At 38.6% G+C, this 13,486-nt stretch overlaps 1 protein-coding gene across 4 annotated transcripts in view; it reads right to left on the reverse strand.

The window, feature by feature from the left end:
- The window catches only part of LOC103146953 (disco-interacting protein 2 homolog C-like), a 64,595-nt gene that overhangs the window by 2,130 nt on the left and 48,979 nt on the right, over positions 1-13,486 (reverse strand). For 3 of the 4 annotated variants that reach the window (XM_007565062.2, XM_016677987.1, XM_016677986.1), the window contains 6 exons: positions 13,246-13,307; positions 13,115-13,172; positions 12,557-12,631; positions 11,846-12,020; positions 11,648-11,771; positions 8,235-10,708 (listed from right to left, as the gene is read on the reverse strand). In XM_007565062.2, coding sequence (XP_007565124.2) covers positions 10,456-10,708; positions 11,648-11,771; positions 11,846-12,020; positions 12,557-12,631; positions 13,115-13,172; positions 13,246-13,307 — 747 coding nt within the window. In that variant the 3' untranslated portion in view covers positions 8,235-10,455. Of the gene's footprint in view, positions 1-8,234; positions 10,709-11,647; positions 11,772-11,845; positions 12,021-12,556; positions 12,632-13,114; positions 13,173-13,245; positions 13,308-13,486 lie in introns of those variants that run through there. The other variant, XR_001663794.1, reaches the window with a different exon arrangement.

A 13,486-nucleotide genomic window follows, 5' to 3' on the forward strand; every position in this document is an offset into this window, starting at 1 on the left:
AAAATGGTTCCTATTGCTGAGCCCTGTAATAACCATATTATTTTCCTCTGCTGTCTTTATTCTCTTTTTCCTGTTTCTCATTTACTGCTTAGTTTATATAATTTAGTTTTTCAAGTTAAAAAAAGTTGAATAAAAAATGAGATTCTGTTCTCATCAGTGATTACTCCAGATGAACAGACGGCCGTCGGATGTAATCTGAACAGTGTGGATTATCTCTTGACAGTGTGATACTGGCTGAATTAAAATCTGGCCTCAGGTTTTACAGAAATCCTTCGTATCAGTTTGACCTTCTGGGTTCGACACGTTTCTGAGAGGAGAGCCTGATAAAAACGCAGCGTTGCTCAATCTGCTGAGGCAACATTTGATTATCAGTTAGGAAACGTTTGACCAGTGCTGGGGGAATGAGCCTTTAGCTTGTGGTTTATCTAATCCATATTCACACAAAAAGACAGATTATCAAACTTTAAATCTTAAATTTCAGTATTTATTCAGGTCAGAGTTCAGACATTTAGTCCACTCTGTGAAAATGTTGCTTCATTCATTCATTTCTGCAGCTCTCTCACGATCCCACCACTGCATTTTGATTAGTTTGAAGTCCAGACTTTGACTAGGCCATTGCAACACATTCTCATTTGCAGCCATTTTGCTGCAGTTTTGCTGCTGTGTTTGGGTTTATTGTCCTGTTGACCCAGTTTGGGCCAAATCTTTGACTTCATGGTCCAGTTAATGACTGTGGAACAAGCCCCGATCATTACTCCTCCACCTCTGTGCTCAGCAATTGTGATTATATGATTTTATTCCCTATATAGTCTATAAATGAACTTTTATTTCTAGACTTATCGGCAGCAACAACTGTTTCTTTAAAACATTGCTCACCTTCAACAGTTTAGAGGAAAATGTTTATTAGGAAAGTCTGAACTCCAAGAATGTCCTTGGAGAAAAGAGGCTGAATCAGAGGGGACAGTTTCCCAGAAGAGCTCTGAGCAAAAACACATGAAGAGTTTCGGATTTCAAGTTTCTTTAACCTTCCTGTGGTGTAAAGAGTCGGGGTTGTTTGGATCCGGCGGGTTTTCACTCTGCGGTCTGATCGGGTCGCACTGACCCTGCGTGTTCTTTTACGAGGTTTATTTTCTTTGTGTGTGGTTCCAGGAACTGACTGTCTGACGGGACTAAAGGACTTCAGATTTACGCCTACAGATCATTGTGTGCTTTAAGACATTTTTAACAAGCTGTTTCTTGAACTTTATGTCTTCAAACAAATTTTTTGTGACATTTTCTTTTATATTTTTCACAAATTACAAATATTTTCACTGTCAACATGTTCCATTTTACTAGTTTTATCTTTACTTTACCCTCACACTATTATAGGATATATTTTATATTTGTGTAACATAAGGCTTCTTGATTGAATTCTTTGTTTTATTTCCTTTTTTAACACATAACTAACCATCTGCGGACTTTATAAATCCACTTTTATAAATCTATAACATCTCGGTCATCTAAACAATAAAAATGTTACTTTTATGTTTGTTTTAATGTTCTACTTGCTTCCCTTTCTGTAAATTTTGTGGGGATTTTTTAACACCTCATTGCATTTGTTGTTTGTTTAATAGAAACAAATGAAAACAAAGTTTATGTTTAACATCTCTGAGGCGTTTCTCCGTCTGCTGCTGTGGGAGGTGTGAGGGAAGGTGTGAATTAGAGGAGATAAAAGATGCATTTCCATGTTATTAATAATCCACTAATATCTTAAGTGTTGAGACAACATTCAGCACATCCTCCTCCTCATATAAACCATGAAAACTGATTTCAGTTCATGTTTTCAGGGTTTTTAACAGTTTTTTTTCAGCTGAAGCAGTTTTACCTTCAGCGCCTGGCGTCTGCTGCTGTAGTTGTGTCTGACACTCTCCTCTGGCTCGCTCCATCTCCCAGTACAGCCAGCAGAAAGGAAACCTCCCATCAACCTGTCAGGGCGAGGAGGACATAAACATAATGGACATCAACACCAACGTTAACAAATCTGCCGTCTGTTGAATTCATCCTTCAGCTCTCTGGAGGAAAGTTCATGTTGGTGAAACCTGTTCACCTCTGGCTGCTTTCTGCAGCTCAGGGACGAAAGTTAAGATGAACGGGAGCTTTAAAAATCCTCAGTGAAGCTCATTCTGGTTTTATTTAAGAAGCTGCAGAGGGAAAAACACTAAACCTTACCAAGCATTTCAGGTCTAGTTTCTAGTACAAACATCTTAGTACACTTAAGACAAAACTATCTTAGAAATAACTCTTCAGTAAAATATAGAAGCTTGTTTTAAGTCAATCATTTCTTAATATTGGTGAAAAAATGTTAGCTGTATATAAGTGAAATAATCTGCCATTGGAATATGACATTTTTCTCAATTATTTCACTTATAGCTCGAACTTTTTCATCAATATTCAGAAATTATTGACTTAAAACAAACTCCTATGTCTTATTGAAAAGTTACTTGTTATTTTTGTTGTATTTTGAGAAGTTTGCACGAGAAAGTAGAACAAAAATTCTTGGTAATATTTTGTGTTTTTTGCAGTGTAGCCTACCTGCTTCCATGACCCCAAAATGTAGGGCAATATGAAAAAAGCATTTTTTTTAGTTTTATTAACAGTTCAGATGTCACATTGTTTGTTTTTAACAGCGGCCATCTTGTCTTTCCACTTCCCACCCGCCCTGTTTAGTCCGCTATAAACACACTTTAGTCCGTCCAAAATAGTGACCTGTGGTTCACCTACTAACCTCGGTCTCTGTTCGGTTGAAGTGAACTCTGGTGCGGTTTGACTGGATACGTGACCAAACGGACCGCAGACTGCTCCAAAAGCAGGAAGTGGACTAAATCGCAGGACATTCTGGAAAATACAACCAAAACAACCGCGCCAGCCCAGCGCTACAAGGAGAAATAGCTAGTTTTTCTTTGTTTTTTCTTGTCAGAAATAACAACAGAAATCCTACAACCGCTCAAATCTGACGATACTCCATTTTTGTTTACATTTTAAGAACTTAGTGTCTTCGTTGGAGGTTTTCGTGTTGTTTCCTTGTTGGTGCAGCGCCCCCCACAGGCGAGGAGGGGAACAGGTTTCCAAAAGGTTTGGTTCATTTAACACAGTCCGGCGGGAAAGAGATCCACAGCAGCTGAAAATTTAACACATGTTGCATATTTGGTTCCAAATTGAACCAAGTCTTTAGTAAAAGTCTAATATGCAACTACTTTAGATAAAAAATACCTTCAGTTGCATAAAAAAACTGGATTGGACAGTCTTGAATTTTTGCGTGCTTTGAAGAATCCATTCTCCTGATGCTTTTATCACCTTTTCATCGTGTTGCCACGATGAAAAGGTGGCAACCTCACCGTTTTTCAGGCAGCAGAAAAATGGCTGCCACCTCCGTGTTTAACATGTGTGTGTCCTGGTACGGCTGGTGGTAACCAAGGATACACTCTCAAACACGGGGTACACAAACGGCACAGTATGGATGACGGGAAAAACTCTCCAACAGAGCGAGTTCACACACCAAACCTGACTCCATTGATGTAGTGAGTGTGTGTAAGTGTGCTGGGAGGTCTGTTTACACCGAGATATACTGCCAAGATGTCAGCGCTGTCGGCCCGCTCAGAACGCACATTTTTCTTCTGCTTTCCTCACTTCCTGCTGGGACTGTTATCGCTCTGAACCAACCTGCCAACTTCACGTGTTAAAAAATAGTTTTTTTATCTGCGTTTTCCATGTTTTCCGCTCATACTCCTGCCGCACTGCAAAAACACAAAATCTTAGCACACATTCTAGTGTAAATATGTTAGTTCACTTGAAATGAGGCAGAACTAATGTACAAATATTTGGTGGAAACCCAGAAAATTTCCAAAAGTCAATTTTTTTTTACATTTGAAACTCAGAAATCTCCTAGTTTTTATTGTTTTCAATAAAAGTTGTAATATTAATCTAAACATTTTTGATTTTTTTTTTTTGGCATTTTTTTTTTCTTTTCGGGTTCGGAAATTTAATTTTTTTTTTTTAAAATTTTTTGGTTTTATTTTCAAATTTTCGGTTTTTTTTTTGGTTATTTTTTTGTTTTTCAGGTTGAAAAATTCTTTTTTTTTTTTTGGACCTTTTTTGGGTTTATTTTAAAATTTTTTGGTTTTTTGGCAGAAATGTACTCTTCTTTTCTTTGTTTCGTATCTGCAGTGGCCCTGATACGCCGTCGTAGTTTTGAGGTAGTTTTCCTCAAACTTAAGCATCAACATTTTCCACATTGATCTTTGTGTCCTTCTTTACATGACGAGGAATATTTAAATTATTCTGCAGGTAAATATGCTGCACATGTGGATTTTAAGGGCTTTAAAGCTGCAATGTTAGAGAATAACAACAAAAATGTTATTTTAATGAACATTGACAAATAATACAAGCTCTCTTCCTACATTTTTATCTCTAAACTGCAAAGCAACGTTATCTCTCTTGAAGAGTTTAATGTTTTTGGATCAATAATAAACAGAAAAAGTGAAGACATTTCCAGTCTGCAGACTCTTCTTCTGCAGAGAGACGAATCAGAAGGAAGCATAGGAGCGATCTGACTGTAACTCTCATCAGACATCGATTCTTTGCTGTTTCTAAGACGTTTAAACTTCTCAGATTTCAGATTTCATCGCTGCACAGAGACGACGCATCAGCAGCAATAAAATTATTAGATTTGATTTGCAAAGTGATGCTGTGAGGTTTTTAAAAGCTTGATAAGCTAATGCACTAAGCATGAGCAAAATACCTCCTCACACTGCAAAAGCACAACATATTACCATGAATTTGTATTTAGTTTCTACTGCAAATATATTTTTACACTTGAAACAGGACAAAACTAACAAGTCAGTTTTCAGCAAGAAGTAGGAGTTTGTTTTAAGTCAATAATTCTTAATTTTAATGAATAAGATCTAGTTCTGCTGGCAGATTATTTCACTAAAAACAAAACACTTTCCCAGGTCATAAGTGGAATAATCTGCTGGTGGAACTAGTGCTTTTATTATTATCAATATTAAGGAAACAGGACAAAAGTATTTGGTTAGAATTTGTATTTTTGAGGTGTAAATCTTGACCCGTCACATAATCGGTGTCTTGAGTGGATTTCTGGACGGCTGACATTCACCTTGGATGCATCTACTGAAGCAAAAAGCCACTTAAAAAGTCAACTGTTCTATCCAAACCCTGGAAGGAACAAATCAGGCTTTTAGTTTCCAGACTTGAGCCAAAAGGAAATCTTAAAATGTTCCTCCAGCAGCCAGAAAGTGAATCTGCTCGTATTTTTAAAAAAAAATGCAGCAGAGCCAAAAGTGTCCAAAAAAAGTGCTGGTTTATCAGTAAAGTTTTGCCTTCACTGGCAGCTTTTCAAAAAGAGGAAGAAGATTCACAATTTACACTGAAACCGTGGAGAAATCCCAAATAAACCATGTGTCTCAGACAGAAAACACAATATCACCAAGTAACTTGGTTCTAGTTTTAAGTGCAAATATAATACACTAGAAATAAGACAAAACTAACTTAAAGTAACTTCTCAGGAAGATATGAGCTCGTTTTGAGTCAATAGTTATTTAATATTGATGGAAATACTTGTACCATTAGCAGATTATTTAATTGATTTTTTCCGACGTTATATCAGTGGAAGTAAAACTTTTCATCAATATTAAGGATTTATTGACCTAAAACAAGATCGTGTGTCTTGCTGAAAAGTTTCTTATTTCAAGTGTACTTAGAAAATACCTGGTAAGATTTAGTGGTTTTCTGATGTATTTATGAAATAAAATGAAAAAAGTTGTAGAAACTGATGGAATGAAAAAGTTTCAGTTGCATCTACAAACAGACGTCATGCAGCATCAGACGTGCAGGCTGAGTTTGGACTGACCGTGTGGATGAGGGAGACGCCGAGCAGCAGCAGAGCGAGGCGCTGCGTAAAGATCATGGTCGCATCTCATCCACCTGCAGTTCACCTGGCTGCTGTCATCCTGAGCGGGAAACACGTCCGAACCGAACCGAACCACAGGCTGACAGGTGAGGAAAAGCCGCTCCTGAATCCCGGTCCTCACCTTTACGCGCGGTTCGGTCCAGGTCGCTCTTCTGTTCACCGGCGCCTCAGACCTGCAGACCGAACCGAACCGAACGGAACCGAGCCGAGACGGGAGAGTTTATTAAATCGCAGAAAAGTTCAGCTGAATGTGCATAAAGTCTCGAAAAGGCGGAACTCTGTGGTTCTGCTGGTTCCGGTTCACCTTCTGCATTTAAAGCGCGTCACCGACAAATGGCCCACGCTGGGCCCCGGGACCAGAGGACCCAGACGTCAGAGCAGTGAAGTCCGACAGCGCCCTCATGTGGCGCCTTCTGCTAACAGCAGGTCTGTTTTAAATCTAATAAATAAATAAAGAAAATAAAAGCAAACAATTATATTTAGAATATCAGTTAATTAAGAAACAATATGGTCAAAAAGGAAGAAACTTAATGCTAATTGTCCCAGACTCTGTCCATCCACCATCCAATCAGATTGAGTTTCAGCTGCTTTGGAAAAAAAGAATTGGTACAAATTTGAGTTTCTAAAAAGCTGCCAGAACTGATTTTGTCAGAACAAAATCTTTCTACAAAGTTCTGCAAATGTTTTCATGTGTACAACCTTTGAACTCAGCTGTTGCAAAACCCAATCAGTGAGTTATTTTCAGACAGAAATAAACTTTATCATTCATGTTTTTATCCCTCCAGATACAAAAATAACTTCAGGAGACTTTTGATTACACAGACAGGACAGCAAATCTAAAACATGTTTTATGCTTCACGCCTCCATCTGGGTCAGTTTTATGGTGTTTATCTGGCCCAGTCTCTGTTTTATGATCACATTTTAACAAGTTTGTATCTATAAACTTTTCTCTTTCATGTGTGAAGTTGAAAAATTTACAGCAGGAGGGAAAGAGTGGTATTTAAGCTAATAAAAAAAATATTTTCGCAGTAGCAAACAACTGTCCTCAAGCAAAAAGAAAACAGTAAAACTCAACAAGGAAAGTTACAAAAGAAAAAAAACTTGAAATAATTACATTTTTTAGTGATTTTACCCAACCATGCTACTTTTAAAGTATTTTTTCAAATACTGTCAAGTAGAAACATTTATTTTACTATCAATTATGCTATGTAGCAAAAATGCTGCAGCATACTTAAAATATTTCTACAAATTAGTTTAATTAGGATGTGAATTGAACAACTGAATTGCTAACTTTGCTACTCAGCTAATTGGAAGATTAACTTCTGTTCTTGACATGTCAGTATAACAACAATTTAGCTATGCAGCACAATAAAACCCCTAAATCTGCCACATTCTTAAAATACCCAAACTTTAATACTTAGCATAATTTAAAATGTTATAATTTTATAACACTGATTTAGATACTTTGCATAATTAGAATGACAGGGAGCAAGTAACCTTTATTAAAATGTTAACTCTCCCATTTTGCCTGGTAGAAATAGTTACTATGGTAACTATGGTTACTTTGAAAGCTATGCTAATCAGCATAAACTAAACACTTTGGCAGGTCAAATAATTAAAATATAAAGTTTTTAATTAGAATGCAAACTCTGCTTCTCAGGCTAACTGGGTGACTTCTGTACTTTGAATAACATAAAATTATGCTAACTTTGCTAGTTAGCATAGCAGCTCAACATAAATTATGCTAACTCTACCACTCAGCCTGATAATTTGACATAATTTGAAGACCAGCTATACAGTTTAGTATAACTGAATACTTTTGTCACTTCAAATAATTAAAATATTAACTTCTAAAATGCTAACTCTGCCACCTAGCCTAATAAAAATAGTTAATAAAATTCACTGCCATTGTTAAAAAGAATACTTAACTTCTACATTAGAATGCTGGAAGGGTAACTTAACTTGGTATAACATAGTTAGTAGAATAATCTGCATATTTAACCTGTTAATTTGACCCACTACTACTAACATAATTATGACTTTTTACCAATTTTGATTCAAATTTGAGATATAAATGAACCCATTTCCTCAGATTTACCTCAACTTTAACTCACCATACATGATTCTGGGATCATTGTCCGGTTTTCCACTTTATTTTTTTACACGTTTCAGTTTTAGCTGATGATTCATTAATAAATCGTGGATATTGAAAAGAATCACATGATCGTCTCTGCTGCAGCGGATGAAACAAAGCGGCCCAGCCGGTTTTACCCAATCAAAGCACTTTATTGCACTGTATAGTGTGACAGGGAGCCGGTAGCAGGCTCTTATAAAAGTGTCATTTCCTCTTTTCATCATGTGTACAAAACAAGTCACACACACTTTTACCGTACAAAATCAACACTATTTACATACAACACACACACGCGTGCAGTCTCTCTCCCATTCAGCCCTGAACACAGACGGTCCTCCTGGTTTCTGACGGGACGCCATCGCTACGCTGCTACCAACAATCCAAACAAACCTCTGATATGCATAATTTTTTTCTCCCGATGATGTGAAACAAAAAGCGATGAGATGTCACGTTTTTCACCGGCAGGCTGGTAAACTAAATTTATCCAAACATCGAGACTCTGAGTAAAACGCTTTACAACAGCAGGATCCCGGGAATCCCGCCATAATCTGATATTTATTTAAACTCTTCATAGATTTATTTATTTTTTAATCATCTGTTAAATCTTCTATAACCTCAGGAAATGTTTGAGTCAGTGCACATCAGGCGGTAGCTCCGAGGTTGTTCTTTACTGAGGATTCCTGCTCAAAAAACAATCATTTATGATTTAAAGTCAAACTTTAAGGTTTGCAAGAAATATTTTTGACATCTACAAAACATTTTTATGTGACAAAAACAAAAGTAAAACATTTTTAGATATTCAGTTCTTGAAAATGTCTCACTGCTTAAAACAACCCATATTTATATGGTTTCAATAAAAAAAAAATCCTGCAACTCAGTGATTTCATAATGGGATTTTTTAAACAGATAAATTAAATAAGTTATTTTTTATTCTAAAACTGTGATGTTAGAGTCTTACAGGCTGATCAGAGTAAAAAATAAACACATTTTTGCATCCAGCGGCTCATTTCACATCTTAAAGGTCCTGTCTGTGGGATGCAGTGCCATCTAGTGGCCCAGGTTACAAACTGCAGCCAGCATTTAAACAGCAACTGTTATTTTTGTCCTTTTTAGGCCACTGTAGCAGCATTTCTGAAGGGTTTCACTCTAAGTAATGTGTAATAAATGCAGGAAAGTAATAAAAACAGATAGCTATAGAAATGATTGTAAATGTTGTGACGTCTTCAGATTAAAACCAGGAATCCACAGAACCAGCAGAGAACAACCTTTGGATGATTATTGCTACAACGGGAGCTTTTTTATGTAAACTTCATCTTCCTCTTCACCCCCACAGCTTCCAGATGTTTCTGCCAGGACACAATTTAACTTCCAACCTGGAAGTCAAATGCTTTAATGGAAACCTTTGATTTAATAATTTAATTCATTTAAATAATCTGAAGAAACACCCTCAACACGATAAAATGTTCATTTAAATAAAGTCATTTGGTTCATTTTTGTTCACATGTAAAAACCTCTGCAGTAACATCTGGATGCTGAAGCTGTATTCTCTCTAAAACTATTTAAATAATGATAACTTTATTTATGTTATATTCACACAGTGCACTTTGCTCAGCGAGACGCTTTTGGTGCTTCAGGACTGAATTTCTGAGTTTGCTCACATACAGAAATGTTTTTATTGTTCCTGTTGAAATTTGCAGCATTATTTTTGGTTCAAACCGACCGCTTTAAGACTCGACCGCTTTAAGACTCTTTTCCTTCTTTTTTCGAGATAAAAACAAACGCTTAGCCCCAAACAGAAGAAAGCTGCAGCCGATTCACACAGTTGTAGTTTTTTCTTTGATCGTTTTTGAATAAAATCTGCGTTTAAAAGCACAGAAAATGTTCCTGTCGCACATCGACACAGACGGGTGAACACACACTCACACACACTGAAACACACACTCAGGGTGCGGGTGGAGAGAGCTGCATTAGGGGCTACTACACCTCGCTGTGTTTTAGTTCCTCTCCATATAGATTATTATGTTTATGTACAGTATTTATAGTTTTTACAATAATCTGACGCCCCCTAGTGGTGGAACTGAGACAGAAACCACAGATTTGAACACAGTGCTCCTCTAAGGCTTCCTGTTGGCCGCGGGGTCGAGCGAGGGGTTAAAAACGATCGATCGGCCGGAATCCGATCGATCGATCGCAAAAACAAACGACTGCAGAACACATCAAATCAATGCTCAAAAATACAGTACATCTGGATTTCTGGGAAATTAATGAACAACGACGGCGATATGAGCAGCACACACACACACGCACACACACACACACACACACACACACACACACACACACACACACAGCCAGGCTACATGTTGTAGGCCACGTAGATGGGGTCCAGCTGGTCTTGTAGGAAGCCGTCGCGGAGGTGCATGCGCTGCTTTTCGCCGCGGGAGTTGATGGGGATGACACCGACGTCTGTCACCACGACGACGCCCACGATCAGGTAGTGCTCCTCCAGCACGGCCTTGGTCACCATAGGAACCAGGTCCAGGGCCTCCTGCTCAGAGCCCTCCAGCTCCACCACCACCACCAGCAGGTTGGTCCAGGTGAAGACGGCGCTGGCAGAGACACACAGCTTTAAGAAAAAACAACTTCCTGTTTGCAGCGACGGGTTAGAAGACAATCTATTCCTACGATTAATCGGTTAATCGGTACAGAAACTGAGATAGTCTTAAGATTCAATCACTTAGGTTTTTCTGTACCACAGTAAAATAGATTGAAAAATGCTAAATTCAATCCCTTTTTTGGAATAAAATAAAAAATGTATTTCCTAAAATGCTAACAGGTGAATTTGAATCAGTGAATATACACAGAAATATGTTTTGTACAGTTTTGGTCTAATTATTGCTCCGAATATGTTTTTCTTTTCCAGCAAATTGACGTTTTTGAGTCTGTATGCTCCAGTTAACGATTCATTGATTACAGAATTATTTACCACTATTTTAATAATCGATTAATCAGATTAATCATTCTATTTTTAGGTTTCCTGATGGCTCTTCTACATGTTAGTTATCTGATACAGGAAGTATCTGGTTCAGGTTTTTCCACCGACGGCTCCAGATCTGTGATTTCATTTTCATTTCAATATTAAAAATACATTAAAAATGCAAATAAATAATTCAATCTTATGTATTTTTGCAACAGTTTTAGGTTAATTTCTACTCTGAATATGTTCTTTCAGAAAATGACCTTTTTTGAACTCTGTATAAATTGGTTAATGATTAATCAATTACTAAATTAGTTGACAATTATTTCAATTGAATCGATTAATCACGATTAATCCATCCATCTTTGATCACACATAAGAATTTGACACCAGCTATCAGCTGTCATCATATTGTGTAACTTGTTTATAGCCATTCTTTATTATTTTTATAAATCAGATTCCAGAGAACAAACCATGAAAACAAACGTTTCTCATCATTCATGCTAGCAGCTTTGTACCTCAGATGACGCTGTCTGACCTGAATGTGTCTCCATGGTGCAGGTGGACCTACCACTCCATGATGCTCTTGTGTGCGCGGATGACGGACGTCTCGATGTCGATGGGGTGGTACCTCATCCCCCGCAGCTCCATGGCCTCCTCCAGCGCCCCGACCACGAACAGAGCGTCGTGCCTCTCTGCTCACAAACCCCACAAACACACCGTCAGGCCTGCTGCCGGTGCGCCACACAGGAGACGGACGCGTCCTCACCTCCGTTGGCGTCTGTGAGCTCGGTGCGGCGCAGGAAGCCCAGGTATCCGGTTCTGGCCCAGACCGTCTGGGTGTCTCCGAAGCTGAGTCTGGAGCTGAAGTGGTCCGACTGCAGCACTTCCTCGCCGTAGCCGCTGTAGTAGCCGCTGCCGTTGTGAGCGCTGTGGACCCAGATCTGCAGCAGGAGAGAAAAAACACATCAGACTGACAGACACAGAAGAATGGCTGAGACGATTAATCGTGATTAATCAATTAGTGAAATAATTGTCGAGTAATTTAGTAACCGATTAATCGCTAACTGCAGTACGATTCAGATTTACTGCAAAAAACAACATATTCAGGGCAATAAAACTCTAAAAATATATGAATATCACATTTAAGATAAAAAAAACCTTCTTTGTTTGTAAATATGTTCTGCCTTGAACTCAAGAGACAGTTTTAGCTTCACCTGGTTCAAATTAGGTAAAAAAAATGGTCATGTTGACTTTATAAGTATTTTTTTTAGCTACCAATGATCAGTAATGCAATAATGTGGTTGTTGCATTTTAGGCAGGAAAATGTTTCGAAAAAGGAATTAAAATATTTATTTGCTTTTTTAAAAAACTTATGTGGTTAAGAGAAAAATCTGTACAATGTGTCATTTTTCTTGTTAGAATAATTGATCAATCCTCAGAATAATCGATCAGTAGAGTAACGGTGGGAGCTGCAGACCTCTCCCAGGTGCGAGTCGCCCAGCGGCCCTTTGGTCTCCGGGTTGGCGATGATGATACGAACTCCTGGCAGAATCTAGGAAAATAAAAGCACCACTTAACCTCGCTTTCCTTTTTTACAGTGCATTAAGAGCCCAGATTACTGTCTGTTAATATTCCAGCTTCTCTGTGAACATTTTCACCAGTGAACTGAAGATCCTGATAAAATGGATCCAAACTGTTTCTCCAGTTTTTGTGCTGAATGTGGGCGCAGAGCCAGTTTCCTTCCTGCTCTGTGTGATTCTTTTCTCCCCCGGATGAGCGGACAGAGAGGGAGGCTGATGGTTTCCTGCTGGACTCAGACCTGCAGTCTGTTGTGACTCACTGGATGTGGGAGGACGTGCAGAGAAAGGCAGCAGAAATAGTCCCAGAGCCGGCTGCCACTCCTCGGCTCTGAGCTGTCAGCTCTCATCTTTGTCTCTGATTTCTGTCACAAGTGACCAACTTTTCTCAAAACTTCATTTAGATCTTAAGTCACGACTCGTCTCCCTCCTGGAAATGAGGATTTATGGTCTCTCACCTTCCCAGACTCCATCAGCGGCAGGCTGTGGGGCGAGCCTCTCTCCACCAGCCGAACCCTGAACAAAGAAACGTTTCAGGGTTAAAACCGTTCCTACAGCAGAGGAGGATGATGGGTAGCAGCAGCCCGACCTGTCATGGCGCAGCGCTCTCATGTCCACGTACACGGTGGTGGGGTCGGGTCCTGAGGTCCCCTGCAGCCAATCACAGGGCAGAAACAGTCTGGCTCAGTAATTCACACTGAGTTTTTTAATAAAAAAAAAAAAGGATAAATGGTGCAACAGCGCTTTTAGAGATGTGCTTTAAGACTGATGTGAGCGCATTTATGTTTGTGACCAAAGAATAATAAATAAAGAGGCAGGATTAAATAAAT

Source organism: Poecilia formosa, unplaced genomic scaffold, assembly GCF_000485575.1.
Source record: "Poecilia formosa unplaced genomic scaffold, Poecilia_formosa-5.1.2 Scaffold171, whole genome shotgun sequence".
NCBI lineage: Eukaryota > Metazoa > Chordata > Actinopteri > Cyprinodontiformes > Poeciliidae > Poecilia > Poecilia formosa.